The 15,998-nt window shown below is 52.2% G+C and overlaps 2 protein-coding genes across 4 annotated transcripts in view; both read left to right on the top strand.

The window, feature by feature from the left end:
• PLEKHM3 (pleckstrin homology domain containing M3) overlaps positions 1 to 15,998 on the top strand; it is a 110,936-nt gene that overhangs the window by 85,136 nt on the left and 9,802 nt on the right. For all 3 annotated transcript variants that reach the window (XM_063400310.1, XM_063400309.1, XM_063400311.1), the window contains one exon: positions 6,623 to 6,803. The gene's annotated coding sequence lies outside the window, so the exon portion shown is untranslated. The remainder of the gene's footprint in view (positions 1 to 6,622; positions 6,804 to 15,998) is intronic.
• Positions 7,767 to 13,851, top strand: FZD5 (frizzled class receptor 5). Its single transcript, XM_063400308.1, is given in 2 exon segments — positions 7,767 to 9,505; positions 9,507 to 13,851. Coding segments are annotated over 2 exon segments (2,829 nt in total). The 5' UTR covers positions 7,767 to 8,338; the 3' UTR covers positions 11,169 to 13,851.

The raw sequence follows: 15,998 nt of genomic DNA on the forward strand, positions 1-15,998 counted from the left end.
CCTGAACTTCTTGTACTAGGTTTAGTTAGGAGCCTATGTGTCCAACAGAGTTAGCTGTGTCTTGGTAATATGCCAGATTCAAAGAGCCACAAGGCAGGTTTGACCTTACATAAACATGGTTAAGTATTGAGAATTCAGGGCATCTTAGCCCCAATGTGAAGTACACAGAGGCAAGAAATTAAGAATAATTCCTTTTATGTTGTCAGGGAATCTTAATAAAATCTATTAAAAAGAAGAAAGCTATGGGGTCTGATGGTTATTTTGTTGGCTTTTTTTAGCTATCCTTGAGCACAGGGCTGCTGGAACAGGTGCTCATCTCAAGCACAACCACACATAGTCCCACAAATTTAAACTGGGCTCTTGCAGATTAAGCTCAGTGTGATGAGACACTGTGGCTAGACCAGACACCAACTGACCAAATTAAGTAGTCTCAGCTGGAAATGTTTCCAAACTGCAGTGTGTGAGATACACAGAGTTCTGGACCACCATCTCACTGCTGGTAGAGGTTGAAAATGCCTCCCTGTTTCCTCTGGTAGCTACAAGTGCCACACTCTCCTATCTCCTAGATATCCAAGCAAGCCTACGAATTACAGATGCTGCTCCAATACCAGTCTTTTTCCATGACCTGGAATCCACAGCCACTCCGTATGTCTCTACAAAATAGGTTTGGTTGTATTAGAACAGTGAAAATAAGATTTACAACCAAGACTTTTTGTCTGTCTGGAATCCCATCAAGGGTTTCATGTGAGGCTGTGGGCAGCACAGCGGGCATCAAGCGCTCAGCTGGTGTTGCTGGGATGGCTCCTGCAATACAAACACAATCAGGGAGCTCACAGTGTCTCACAGATAGAGCTGGTTGAAGGCACTGTCTCACAACACAGAACGTGTCTGTCTCTCACCAGCCGCAGTACATCCTCTCTGCTAATTAGCAACATCCTTGGCAAAGTCTCAGCTGAAAGGATTACACTGTCTTCTCACCTTGCTTATCCCTTCCTCCCCCAAAGAAGGATGTTTAGTCCTGTCAGGATGCAGCCTGGCTGGCTCAGGTAAGGAATCTGCCTTGTTTCCCTCCAGACTGTTCGTCTATCAGAGGATGGATTTTGTCTTCAGGACAGTAAGTCTGGCCCTGGCTGAAGGGAAGTGCAGCCTTGCCTCCCTGCAGCAGAGCCAGAGGTTGTCAGTCTTGTGTGCTGTAGTGGAACAGAGACAGGGAACAGCATCTGCAGCAGGAGCCAGAATGGTATTTTCCAGTTTAGGACTATGGGGTTGATTTCACAGCTCTCCCTGGCTATAGAGACAAACCTCAGACCTTTTGTGTCTGCAAAAACAAGGAGAATTACCCTTTTTTCTCCTGTTTTTTGTGTTCCCTGTCTGCTCAGCCCAAGAGCAGTTTGAACTGCAAGTACATTGAGTACTTGGCACAGGTGGAAGCTTGCACAGGAGTTTCTGTGAGTGCACCCAGTGGAATCCTGTCTGCCACGTGATGGTGTCATGGTTGGGGGTCTGGCAGTGCCAGTCTCTGGGAGACATGGAGAAGGGCTCAGCTTCTCCTGTGTCCCAAATAGTGGGACAGTTAATTCACCAGCATAAGGGAAATACATATCCAGCATGAATTTTCCTGCAGTTGGACAGACTTTGAGCAAAAAGCTGAACCAGGCTACTTCAGCATTTTCATGCCATTAGGAAGATTCTGATCTACATGAGCCCCATCTTTGCAGCAATTGTGCTACCTTTTGTATCAGCTTGTTGCTTATACAAAATCAGATTGTATCTGTTTGGTAAAAAAAAAATACTGTAAGAGTAAGTACATGACCTTGTCATCAATATTTTTGGCAACTCTATGCTAGCACTTGCAGAATATTTTGGAGCACTTTCTTGCATCACCAGGTCATATCCCAAGCATGATAACATAATTGTGTGCTCAAGGTTGCTGTACATGACAGTGAAGTATAGGATTTAGAGAACCGATTCCTTCTTTTGCCAAGCAAATTTCCTGATTTACTCCAGTTCTGTTAACATTAGTCCCTGCTCTTACGGCTACAGAACTGGGAAATCAACCACTCAGCCTTGAGCTGGAAAAGGACCATTCTGGCTCCTGCTGCAGACTCTGTTCCCTGTTTCCATTCCACTACAGCACATAAGGGTCACTTGCACGTGTTAATCCTTCACATCTGACTAATAATTGAATGGGAAGGTTGCTAGCCACATCCTTTCCAAAAATCACTTTGACCTGTGTATTCTATTATGCGGTGAATGACTTACAGAAGGAAGTAATCAAAATGTATATAGTTCTAGCTAGTGTTAATTGCCTTTTCATCTGTTTCTGGCTCTTTTTATTGTGTCCAATAAATGTTGATTATGCAGGGATTTAAATCTGTATTTCAACATAGTTTCATTCACGTGATGTGAATGATATGACTCACCAAACCTTAGTTCCAAATATTCCTCTAGCTCTGTGTCAAGCACTTCAAGGATGTCAAAAGCAGATAGGGAAAATCTGAAGTGCCTGATCTTAGCAAGAACGCCTAAAAGGTCAGGTAGAGGACATTGTTTCAGGAGGTCTCTGGCTTTGATACATTCTGGTTCATAGAAACATGAGAACACAGCATGTGTGTATTGTATGTGAATGTTCTCCTTCTAGGGTAATGTACATATGTACACATACAGGATAAAATTTTCAAATGCATAATTTTTGATTACTTCTGATCTTAAGTGAGTAATTGGCTTGTTGCAAAGAAGTCCAGTTGCTGGAAATAGAGATCCCTTAAGGCTGCTTCAAGAGAGTCTGGAATCACTGCATCTGGAAAGTCTCGATTGCAGCATCTTGAGAGGTTAGTGAAGAAATGCAGTCAAACTGGCTTACAGGTTTGAAACCTATTTTAAATCAGCTCTGTATTCTAGGAAAAGACAGACTGAACTTGCTTTTAACAGCAACAGTTGTTATCATAGGTTTTGCACCAATGCATGGAATTTTAAGGCCAGGAGAGACCACCCATAACTGCAGATGTTCATACTGAGGGCAGTTTCTTTGTAAAGTGTCAGTTCAGCAGAGACAGAAAATTTCTTGGAAATGTTTCAGTTTTGAATGACCAACTTTCTCTGAAAATCAGGCAGGACCTAAGAGACAAAGGCTCACCAGGCAGATTCCTGCCTGAAGTCTGTCCAGTTTGCCAGCAAGATCCATCACTCCAGGATTTCCATGTCCCCTGCTCCAAATCCTCCCCCATCCTGTGCTCCTGAGGTGTTCCTGGGCAGGGGTCTTCTAGGAATTCTGCATGTTTTGAGAGGAAACCTTCTAGCTTTTTCTGATGCTGCAGGATTGCTCAGAAGTATGGGCAGCTCGCCCTGTTTGGAACAAACAAACTGAAAACAGAAACTGTAAGTTATAGCCAGCTTCAGTCTAGGCTGCCTGACTGCTCTCCAGAGGAATGGCCATTACAAAATTGGGTCCTAACTCTGGAATACTTGCCACAGATTTTTCAGACAGAGGGTCCTCTAACCTGTCCCTCTTTTTGCTGGAATAAAAAACTGCTTAGTACTTCTGTCTCTGCAGCTGTAACAGACAATATGTTAATTTTGGTGTAAAACAAACAGATAAAAAAATCTCCAAAGGCTGTGATCTGCAGCAGGACAGAAAAAGCATTTTGCAAAAGAAGAACTGCTTTGAGCAGTTTAACCCTGAAGGTCTCACACAGCAAAGGAGAGGGTAGGAAAAGGCAAAAAAGGACAGAGATATTTTTGAGATAGCGCTGATCAAAACAGCATTGGTGTGAAGATAAGTCGAGCAGTAATTAGTCTATATTGTTATTATTTCATAGAGGCACTTGATGGCTCCCATGTATGAGCTGGGGGTTTCTTTTACTCTGTGGTCAGAGTCAGAGCTGGTGTAAGTCAGCGCTGAGCTTTGCTGGGCTGCAAAGCTGTGCTCCTTCAGGCCTGCTGAGGAGCCTGGCCAGGGTTTGGCTTCTCACACCTGCACTGGTCTTCAGGAGCCAGCACGGGCTTCTTGAGTGTTGGCCCCCAGGAGATCACAGGGAAGTGGTGACAGCCCCACCTCAGGTGCATGCAGAGGGTTACATGTGCCATGATGCAAACCACAGCTTTATGGCTCTTAAGGTCATCTTTGCTGGACTTACAGATCAGGCAGCAAAACTCATGTGGTTCATGGGAAATGCCCTGCTCTCTAAGTTAGGAAAAGGCCTGAGCTGCTCAGATCACTAGAGTGACAAGCACTAGCCCCTTGGTTGAGAAAAAAATCTCAGATTCCATGCTTCAAGGCTGCTCATTTTGCAGCTTTCCTGAGAGCTCGGTTCACTTACAGCTATAGACATACAAATATATGTGCCATACAATAATCCGGACTGGAGCAAAGTATTTAACTCTGAAAAATATTTGGAGCAACTTCTTTGCAATGTATAGAGCAGCAAGAGTTTAAAAAACAATCTCACTGTATTTAAACAGTCATTACTGCTTTCTGGGTAAATAACACATGTTTTTAAAATGGTCTCTATACACAATAGAGGCTAACACAATAAATCCTAATTGCTCTGAAGGACCCATTAGACTGTATCAGGTCAATACATGGCGGAGCTTTTTTGAAAGTCACTCACCCTGTTGTTACATAAGCCACAAATTGAAAGTCCATAAATAAGTATTTGCCAAATGAAGAGTGAGGGCTTTGCCAGGGCCATACTAATTTATCATGTCAACTTCACTATGGGGACTGTTTTCTTTTCAAGGGCCCATGAGAGAAAAAGAAAAGAAAGCATAATGTGATGTGTTTCAAAAACTACATATCTGAAAAGTTTCAGATGTTTCAGGCTGCACTATACCCCCCAAAAAATTAGATGTAAGGAACTTCACTGCTTCCTCTTTATCTCAGTGTTGTGTGAGTCACAGTGAGGGGATTTGAAGAGCAGCCATGGCTGTGGCATGGCAGAGGCCCATCCTCATCACCCTCCCTCCTGCACCTCTGGGCCAGGGCCCTGATCCTGCCTCTGCATTCTGTGGTAGTGGCATCTCAGGATAGGGACATCCCTTCAGTATTCCAACTGTGGCTCATGGGAATGTTCCCAGTGCCTGGGGAGACCAGAGAAAACTTATTACATACATTTTATGCACACTTATATGTACAAGTATAGTTAGTTAATAAGTGATGAGTTTGGCAAGATTAGTTTTATGTGCAGCGACTCTTCCTGATTTTATTTTGGTCTTACTTACCGGAACTTTTGGTGGCATTTTACAAACTTCAGCACTTGTGTTAGATATTGCTAAAGTCTGTGTCACTGTTAGGAATCAAGTTTTGGATTAATTCACTCAGAAGCTTTCAAGTTCCATGTAACCTTTTGGATATGGCTACAGTTTGGCATGGTTTTGTTTTGCTGCAGTATGTTAAGGTGTGTAATTGCACAGGTGTATATAAAAACAAATTGTATTGACGTAAGCTAGGATTTTTAAGGGAATTTCAGCAAGGCATGGTGAAAAGCATTCAAGTGATTTAAAACTGAATTCCTGTCCCCAGGCCACAGCCTTTAATTCATCTGGGCATGTGAGAAATGTTCACCCCTGCTGCTGTTGCACTTCAGTCAGATTTGGGTGCCAGAGTCCCTCTGCAAATGCCAGCAGTGATTGTCACTCTGCTCTGCCAGCTTGCAAAGGGCCAGAGTCCCTCTGTCTCCCTGCCTGTCAGGTGCCTCCTGCCTGTAGTGCAGCAAGAACCTTGGTCTTATTTAGGAGCCCCCGCTCCAGGTGCTGTGACACGGGGTCGGTCTTGGTGCTGGGGTTTGCAGCACAGGCAGCCTGGAGCTGCAGCTCTCAGGTGGGAAGGCAAACATTTGCCACAGGAGGAAGCAGAAGCACACCTGCCCTGACAGCATGCAGCCGTGTCCTCAGTGTGGGGCAAACACTGATATCCTTGTGTGCCTGTACACAGTGGTCTGCTGTGCTGGAGCTGCCTGGGGGCTGCACCGTGATCCAAGAGTGATGTCTGTTCCTGCCCTCGTGACAGGCAGTAAGGCACAGTCTTGTCCTGCTGCAAACCACCCTATGGTCCCCAGCACCCCTCACTCAAGCAGTTTGTTATCAGGGGTCACTGCTAATTCGAGCAATGGCTGAGCCAGCACAGCCTCCAGCTGGGGTGACTGGCAGGCTGCCCACCAGCACCGGGAGGCCGGAGTCACCGCACTGTGCCCCCACTGCTCTCTTCCGGGGAGCTGGAGACTTGTCAGCAGTGCAGACAAAACCAGGATTTGCTGCTTCAAGCAAGAAGGGTCGAGGGCCAAAGGGTGGTGTGCTGATCCTATGACAAGAGGGGCAAGAGGTTCCTGCCCTGCTTTGGTACCAGCAAAGCCGAGAGCGAGATCAGTGCTGTCTGGCTTTGTCCCTGCCCAAAGCCTGGGCTGAAAAGCTCTTTGCAAAAGTCTGCTGAGTCCTCTAACAAGGGCAAGGGCAATAGCCAGTCTTTACAAAGGAAACTGGCTTAGTCCTTTTCTAAAGTCTTTTAAAAGTCATGGTATCCTTCACAGAAGCAATTTGTCCAGGTAAACAGTGTATGCTGACAATCAGCAGTGCAAGAACCAAATACAGAAATATTTATCATGTTTTTACTTCCTTCTTCTACCAGGAACCACTGCATCCCAGCTGAAAAGGCCTCAATGAGTGGAAGGTATGTCTGTGAGGACACATATTGTCAGTCCATGCCCGTATCCTCTGGGCTGGAGCCAGGAGCAGGGATTAGAGGAACTCCCAAGCAGACCTGTTTAGCATGGTGGAGCTTCATGGACACTCCTGCACATGCATAAAAGGTAAAGCAATTTTTAGTAATTTAAGAGCTTTTTTATCTACAAAAACAATTTCTTTGGGCCAGGAAGCACTTCCTTTTTTGTCTGCCGGGTTTGACACAGTAAATTTTGTTCAGACACATTTTCTGTTAATAATAGTGCTGGATGCGCATAAAGCATGTACTCTTGTACTGAAGAGATGAGTAACAAACCTACCAACTGCACTTGCACTTACACCATATTTAATCCTGCTCTGGTTGTTCTGCTACATATTCATAAAAAACAAAAGGGAAACAGAAACACAGAGCAAGCCAACAGATGTCTACCTGGCTCTTAATTGGATTTTATGTGTCCCCAGTGTAGCAAATACAGCATTATTTACAGCCAGGCTCTAAGAATTAGATATATCTGGAGGAGTGGCAAAACCTGAACCAGGCTACAAGAGTTGATAGATTAACTGAAATGAAGAGCTGCCCCATTTTTCCCTTCTTATCTTCTCTCTTCCCACTTATATACCCGTTCCCCATTGTGTGTCAAATCAAACTAAGATGTTGCCCAAGAGAATGCTTATAAAAATGAAAAATGCCAACAAAAAAAGAGAATTTCTGCTCTTATGGAGCTTCATCAGCATTTTCTAATTGTACAGCAATGATGATAATAAAAAGGCTGCCCTCTGCTCTCAGCTATAATTTGGATAATCAACTGAGAGCCATAATGAAACTGTCTGTGACTGCCTTCTGCTGGGCTGCTAGTCCACAGAAACTCATTGTTGGGGAGAATTAAAAGTTATGACTCCTGCTATGAGGATATGCCACTGTCTTCCGAAGGAGCATGAGACTTGTAATTTTCTTCTGTATAGCTCTATTATAGGGAAAACTTGGAGCATAAAGCAAAGAGGTGTTGGGATGTCAGATTTTTTTTTCTTTTCCTTTTTTAAAAAAATGTTGTTAAGCATCAAAGTTGACAGTGCTAAGTAATATGCATGCCTAGGCTGGGTGGACGTGGATTTCAGGGGTGGTCGTGAGATCTCTGGCCTTAAAATCCCTGATGACTTTGGTCAGCAGCAGTCAGTGCTCTGCCCGGGGGTACATCAGCCACTGCCCTCAGAGCAATAAGCAAGCCAGCTTTTACTTCTGGGAGGAAGGCAGGAGCTAAGTCATGCTTTGAGTCTTTGCTTTGTGGGCTCTGGGTGCAGTTAGGGGTGTTTTGGGTGCTGGTGTTGCCCAGCACCAGGCCTTGAATGCAAGCTGTCTGTATCTGTGATGTGCTGTGGGTATGTCTTGACCGGTAGATCCAGGGCTGGATCCAAATGCTCTGGTCCAAACTGCCCTTCCATCCGCATCCACTGAGGTGGACTGGGAGCTCCTGTGCAAGGGCTTGAGAGCAGCCTTCTTTCTGCCTTGGCCAGAATACGGCTCTGCCATAGCAGCTGCGGTCGGTGGCCCCCGAATCTGGCTTTTGAAGCAGGTCTGTTCCCCTGTGTGCCCCGAACGTGCCGTGGGCTTCAGGGCTTTCAGGGAAGCGCTTGAAAATCAGGCTGGCAATTTCGGTGTTTACGAATGCGTGGACTGGAGGACTGGAATTCCTGGCAGCTGAGCGTGACCACCTTGGTGGCCGTGGCAGGAACCCGCGGTCCCAGGGCGCTGGGCAGAGCCCTCTGCCCCGGCACGGTCTCTCTTTGGTTCGCGCTGCGCTCCGGCGCTGCCGCCCGCCTGGGAGGGGAGAAGGGGCTGGTGGAGCGGATGGAGACCGGAATCCGGGGCAGGAACGTGGCAGCGCAGCTGCCTGCACCCGGGCAGGGGCGGTTTCCCTTCCTGCCGGGGCTCCGCGTTCCGGGGGTCGGGAGCGCTGTCCCGCCGGGCAGCTCGGCGCGGGCAGCGCCGGCAGGCAGCGGCGGTAGATGCTGCACTGCCCCCTGTGTCCGGGCTGATGTGCCGTGGCCGGAGCAAGGCAAACCCAGCCAGGATCCTTTCAAGACTTCCCTACCCAGGGTTTCCCCCCGTTCGTCCCAATCCCGTTACGGCGGGCAAGGCACCGGCCCCTTCCCGCGAAGAGGGGCTGAAGGGCCCGAGGAGGATGGGGCGAAGCGGCAGCAGCGCCGCGGGCACCGCCTGCCCTGCTCCTCCTGCCGCCCTGCTCTTGGCGCCGAGCCGGGGAAGCCAAGCCGGGCCGCCGCGGCACTGGGGGGCCGGAGGGGCCCGGGTCTCGGGAGGGGCCCGGCGGGCAAGGGGGGAAGGAGATGCACAGACACGGAGCAGCGGTGGTTTGGCAGCACCGTCGTCTGCTCACTCCGCCGCCGGCCCCCGGGCCGCCGCAGGACTCCGAGCGCGGGCGGACGGGGACCCGGCGGGACGCCTCCGGCAGCGGGGCCCGGGGCAGCACGGCGTTTCGCCGCCGCGGGACTCGGTGCCCGGGGTGGGGGCGGCCGCGGGGAGCCCCGGCGGGGCGGGGCCGCCGGCGGGGGCGGTCCCGGGGCGGTCCCGGGGCGGGGCGCGGGCGCGGCGCGGAGCGGGGGCGCCCGCCCGCCCCAGAGCGCAGGTGGCGGTGGCGGCGGCGGCGGCGGTCGGGATCCCGCTCTCGCTCCCGGCGGGGCCCCGCTCCCGGAGCGGAGGCGGCAGGTGCCCGGGACATGCGGCGGCGGTAGGACGCGCGGCGGCGATGGGCGGCCGGGGGCTGCCGGTGCCGCTGCTGCTGGGGCTGCCGCTGCTGCTGGGGCTGCCGGCGGCGGGGCGCGCCGCCTCCAAGGCGCTGGTGTGCCAGGAGATCACGGTGCCGATGTGCAAGGGCATCGGCTACAACCTCACCTACATGCCCAACCAGTTCAACCACGACACGCAGGACGAGGCCGGGCTGGAGGTGCACCAGTTCTGGCCGCTGGTGGAGATCCAGTGCTCCCCGGACCTGCGCTTCTTCCTCTGCAGCATGTACACCCCCATCTGCCTGTCCGACTACACGAAGCCGCTGCCCCCCTGCCGCTCCGTCTGCGAGCGGGCCAAGGCCGGCTGCTCGCCCATCATGCAGCAGTACGGCTTTGCCTGGCCCGAGAGGATGAGCTGCGACAGCCTGCCGGTGCTGGGGGACACCGAGGTGCTTTGCATGGGATACAACCACACGGAAGCCACCACCCTGCCGCCTTTCTTTGGGAAGCCCACGCGCCCTGCCAAGGACATGGCCAAAAACCTGACGCCGCTCGATGGGCAGCGCCTCTCAGGGCTGGACTGTGGTCAGACTTGCAAGTGCAAAGCGCCCCTGATCCCCATCTCCAAGGAGTCCCACCCGCTGTACAACCGCATCAGGACTGGGAAGGTACTCAACTGTGCCATCCCCTGCTACCAGCCCTACTTCACCCAGGATGAGAAGACCTTCACTACCTTCTGGATCGGCCTCTGGTCCATCCTCTGCTTCCTCTCCACCTCAACCACCGTGGCCACCTTCCTCATTGACATGGAGCGCTTCAAGTACCCTGAGCGCCCCATCATCTTCCTCTCTGCCTGCTACCTCTTCGTCTCCGTGGGCTACATTGTGCGGCTGGTGGCGGGGCACGCCAGCGTGGCTTGCAACCCGGAGCACCACCACATCCATTACGAGACCACGGGCCCTGCTCTCTGCACCGTGGTTTTCCTTCTTCTCTACTTCTTCGGCATGGCCAGCTCCATCTGGTGGGTCATCCTGTCCCTCACCTGGTTCCTGGCAGCTGGCATGAAGTGGGGCAATGAGGCCATTGCTAGCTACTCGCAGTACTTCCACCTGGCTGCCTGGCTCATCCCCAGTGCCAAATCCATCGCTGTGCTGGCACTGAGCTCTGTGGACGGTGACCCGGTGGCCGGGGTTTGCTACGTGGGCAACCAGAGCCTGGAGAATCTGCGGGGCTTTGTGCTGGCACCACTAGTGGTTTATCTCTTCACCGGCAGCCTCTTCCTGCTGGCTGGCTTCGTCTCGCTCTTTCGCATCCGCAGCGTGATCAAGCAGGGCGGCACCAAAACTGACAAGCTGGAGAAGCTGATGATCCGCATCGGCATCTTCACCGTGCTTTACACTGTGCCTGCCACCATTGTCATCGCCTGCTACATCTACGAGCAGCACAACCGGGAGGCGTGGGAGCAGGCACAGAACTGCTCCTGCCCGGGGGACCCTCACCGCCCCAAGCCCGACTATGCTGTCTTCATGCTCAAGTACTTCATGTGCCTTGTGGTGGGGATCACCTCCGGCGTTTGGATCTGGTCTGGCAAGACACTCGAGTCCTGGAGGCGCTTCACCAGCCGCTGCTGCCGGGCCAGGAAGCCTGCGGGCGCCTCTGTGTACGGTGAGGCCAGCCCGGCCCTGGTGGGCAGGACGGTGCTGCCCAGTATGGCCTCCTACCACAAACAGGTCCCACTGTCCCATGTGTGACCGCAGGGAGCCTCGGTGACCCCAGCCACAGGGAGAAGAGGGTTGCGAAGACCCTGGGCCACAGAAGAGGGGCTGACAGCTGGGCCACCCCTGGCATCTTCAGCCCCACCATGGTGGTGGCTGCCTGGGACCATGGGCACAGAGCAGCTGCAGCCCCAGGCAGGGCAGGGGGAGGTGCTGCCAGCTATGTGGGGGCAGAGGGACAGGGATGCCTGGAGCCTGGCACTGCCATGTATGTATGCCCCATTTGGGGTCCCACATCCTGGATGGTGTCCTGGGATGCTGCTGCCTGTTAGCCAGTAAGGTGGCAGTAGCCCTCAAGCACTGATTTGTGTCCTGCAACAAGCCTCTAAGCAGGTCTTGCTGGTGCTGGGGTGAAAGGCAGAGCTGTAGCAGACAGGGCAGATGGTGGCCCCCAATCCCAGGTGGGGGCTGGCACTGCCACTGAGCCCCTCACTAAAGCCCAAAGAATGGGTCAGGGAGAGCTGGCAGGGGGTGCTGCCTCCCTGGGTGCCCTGGGCAGAGCAGGAGACTGCCCTCAGTGCCCCCAGAGCCCCCAGGCTGCATTGAGGAGGAGGAGGAGAGGGTTGGGGGCCTTGGTGTGGGGCAGCCGCTGGCCCTGCTCAGGCAGCAGCACATTGAGCAGGAGGGGTGGAGCTGCACGGGCCGGAGGCTTCATGGGTGGTGGCAGTGCAGGAGGAAGGGGCCGTGGAGAGGATCTGCCACAGGGACAGGGTCCTGGCTGTCTGCAGTACAGGCAGGGACCAGGTGACCCTTACAGTCCCTTCTGCTCTGGGCAAGCACATCCAGCTCCCTTCAGCCAGGGGCCCAGGTCCAGGCAGGAGCTGGCTCCGGTGGGCTCAGCTGGGTGGCTTTGACTCCCTGCTCTGCCTTGGGCAGCCGGCTCCACATGGAGCCACAGCCCGGGGAGCCGAGGGGCTGCACAAGGGCCTGTGCAGGTGGTGAGGCTGCTGGCCCAGCACGGGGCTTGCCAGGAGCCCTGGCACCGCTGGCTCTGGCAGCGGGAGCGGGGCTCTCCTCAGCTGCCCTGGGAGGGGTCAGTGCTGCTTCTCCTCTCACCTGCAGAGGGGTGAGTTCCTCCTTCTCCCTTGTCCCATGTGAGTTCCTGGGGCAGGCAGTGTGTCCTGCCCGCCAGCTGTGACATGTGGCACAGCAGCTGAGCGTGGCACAGCCAGCCCTGGAAGGGTGGTTGTACCCCTGCAGTGAGCAGTGACTGCACGGGGCTGTCCCAGCCAGGCAGCACGCTGTCTCTCCGGAGCAGCTGCTGGGTTTTGCAGTCAGCTTCAATATTGCTGCTGCTTTTTTTCAAAGCTGTGCCTTTGGTAGAGAGTACAGGTTTGAGAGGGAGCAGGTAATTTAGGAAAACTGAACTAGCAGAGCGCTCGTACCTCTTTTCCTCCAACTTCCCAAGCCTTTTTCACTTCCCTAGATCAGACAGCAGCTGAGCACTGACAGAACCATTGCCGGGTGTTAAGCAGTGGTGACAGCTGGGTTTCAGTAAGTAGAATAATGGTGTGGAGGCTCTGTTGTCAAAGTCACTAAATGCAGCCAGGGCAAGGGACTCCAGCTGTGGCATGGGATGAGGCTGGCTGCCTCTGGCTTCAGGCCACTTGTGAAAGCACCTGCGTTTTATTTATTTTTTTCCCTGCACTAAGCAGTGGTGATGTATGTAACTACCCAGCCATTACTGGAGTCCTTTTTGCCCTCCTTCAAGCATGGCACTGTGACCCAGCTGCTCAAGCACTGGAGAACAACTGCTGGCTTTGCTCCTGCAGGGCTGCAAGGATCTGAGCTTGTTCTTAACACCTGTGAACCACTTCAGTCAAAAGGTTTCCACCTCGTTTTAAAACAAAAACCTGGGAAGTGAGGGAACACTCAAGTGGCATGTCTCCAGATAAAGGTACTGCAGGAGTGTCTCGGGGGTGTCATGGATAGAGGAGACAGAGGTGCAAGGATGGAGGGCTCACCAGGGGCTGTTCAGCTGCACCCATCCACACTCTTGCAATAGGGCTCACTCCCTCCAGCATGTTGGAGTGCTTTATTGTGGACAGAATTGTTGTGTTATGAATGTTGTGTTATAAACTGTAAATAGTTGTATTATAGCCTAATTTGTACATACAGAAGCCATAGTGACCTTTGATACAGGTTAGGGACAGGTGTGTTCTCAGCAGTGAGGCAGGTCGGCGCAGAGACATGGTAGTCTCGTGCTGTAATCCAGGGCATTAAATAATTCCAACCTCCTCCAGCCTGCACCTTGCTGGACTCCTCTCTCTCTATAGTGCCTTTTGTAGATACAGCTAAACATACATCATGCAATACAATGAACAAAACCATGTCAAGGGTGGTATTTTGCTGTTTTTGTTTTTTCCAAAGTGCAACTGACTGTGTAAAGAAATCCAAGATTAGCTACAAAACGTTGCCTATTGAAAAATGCAAGAGCGCTTTCAGCTTTGATCTAATGGTAGGGTAATACAATCAACTCGTGTTTGAGCCTGGCTTCTCAGCAACAAGTGGCAGGAGGGGGGAAGAGCCGTTGCAGTGTGCCCTGTCTGCTGTAGCAAATTTACATGTTGGGGTTTGCCTCTTCCATTACCGATGCTGTTCAATGTTGCTTAAATAACTGTACTATATTATGTGAAAAGCTGAAGAAATTTTATTCAAAGAGAAGTATCAACATTAGTTATTTATGAGGATAAAAAAATAGTGTGTATTGTTTTCTTTACTTTTGCTTCTGTTAAGAATATCTATTACCTTAAAAGCTTACCTGTCGGGGGCAGGGGGAGGCGTGTGCTGGAGGGCCGTGCAGGGCTCTTATCACTGGGATCGTGTGGAACTGGTGAGGCAACTACATTGTGTGGCACAGGAATAGCATGTTCCATGTGCACCAAGCCCACGCAGCGCTGCCCCTGGCACGGAGGATGCCGCACATCCGTGCGCGGGCTGGGCGGTGCGGGCGGGCTCTGCCCTGCGCCGGTTCAGTGCTCGGGGACGGCCCTGCCCGCCGTGCCCGTGACCGCGCTGACAGCGCGCTCCCTGACGGGCCAAGGTCACGCCTCGCTGCTAAAAGAGGGTTAACTATCAACTTTTATTGGCGTTCTGCAGTTTGCACAGTACGTGTCCCTTGCCCTGTGCTGAGATTGGTCCCCAAAGAAGTGGCCTTTGATACTCCTGAGGCCAGCAGATGACAGCTCCACACCGAGCAGGATGCTGCACGCCGGCCCGTCTGGGTGGCCGTGTTGCCATCTGCTGTGCGACCTCTCCTGTTGCGAGGAGCACTTGGGGAGGGACAGCAAGGGGTTAAGGCTGGCTGCGTGGTGACTAATGGTGCAGGACTCTGCTATCTAGTTAGGTGTGTAGGCACACACCAGGTCCCACCAGATAGGATCTCTTACCTGGAAGCAGCATTCCAGCACCCAGTGATAAACCTGACAGTCCCACAGCCTGACTCACCTGATTCTGCAGGGATCTGCCCTCCATGCTCAAGTACAGGCAGAACACACCATTTGGGCTGATCCTGTTGCTTGACGGGCAGCAGTTTTGGGTTGTTGAGGGGACATGAATTATTTCAGGATCAGGTTCTACTCCAGGAGCTGTGGACACTCACTGGCTGCTCCCAGAAGTAACTCTGCCAGCACCTTGCTGGCAGTCTTGTCATTCTTGCCTGCCAGGAAGCCGTTGTGTCCTCAGCTCCTCAGTAAACAGGAGTTTGGCAGCACTGCCATCCACCGCCTACCTCAAGCCACTGTTTCCGAGCAAGGGAAGGGCCTTTCCTGGAGGCAGGGTGTGAATCACCTGCAGGACTCTGTCCCTGTGAGCACACACATGATCCTGCACAGCTGGCCTAATGCTCGTGCTCCTGTGCTCTCCAGGTTCCACTTGGTCAACTTCAGCCACCCTCCAGGCAGTCACCGGCTTCCCTGGGGCTGACTGGTGCAAATGCAACCCAAGTTTAGGCTGGGTGGCGTGGGGAAGGACAGTGTCTGATGGTGTGGGGACCATGTGGCTCTTCAAATGGGTTTTAATATCATAGATCAGAAGCCAAAGTGGTTATTTCACCTAGAAAATGCCTTGTCTGTGAAGGCAGCCTGAGAGTTTCCCAATCCTAAGACAAACAGGCCCCTGCTCTGCCATTTAAGTGCTCTTTTGCCAGGCCATTGAGAGGTGGGTGTTAGTAAGGGCACTGCAGTCACTTTGGCAGCACCCTGAAATTCACTGTGTGTTGGCAGCCTGCCCAGTGCTGAGCTCTGAACGGAGCAGCTCACCCTGCCCCGAGCACTCCTGCCAACCTCCTGTGCAACCTCTTGCCTCAATGGCTCTTCTGTCCAGTTCTCTTGCTCAGGGTATGCTTGACACCTATACTCTTTATCCAGGAGCAGTGGTCTTGACATTTATTCCATCCCTCAAGTGCCTGTCCTCTTAACTGCCAAACCCAAACTGAAGTAGTTCTCGTAAAATTCCCTTGGAAACAAAATACACACTCCCTGTACACAACGGGAAGGGGCTGCTGGAGCCCAAGGACATCTTGTAGCCCACAAACACCTCCATGGCCTCCTGCCCCTGCTGCCTGCTAGCACTCGCTGCTCCTGCTGCTCTGGCTGGTGCTCACAGCACTCTTGCTGGGCCGTAACACAGCTATTGTCTCTGCAAACAGCACTTACTGCCAGATGGGGAGTGCTACCCTGGAACTGAAGCAGGTCACCTCCACATAGATTAAATATTATTCAGCTGTTGGATTAACAAGGTACATTGATCCCATAGCCAGTTGCTCTTCCCTGGGAGCAGAGGTAGGTAACAGTCTCTGTAATTCCA

The sequence above is a fragment of the Prinia subflava genome, chromosome 6 (genome assembly GCF_021018805.1).
Source record: "Prinia subflava isolate CZ2003 ecotype Zambia chromosome 6, Cam_Psub_1.2, whole genome shotgun sequence".
Taxonomy (NCBI): Eukaryota; Metazoa; Chordata; class Aves; order Passeriformes; family Cisticolidae; genus Prinia; species Prinia subflava.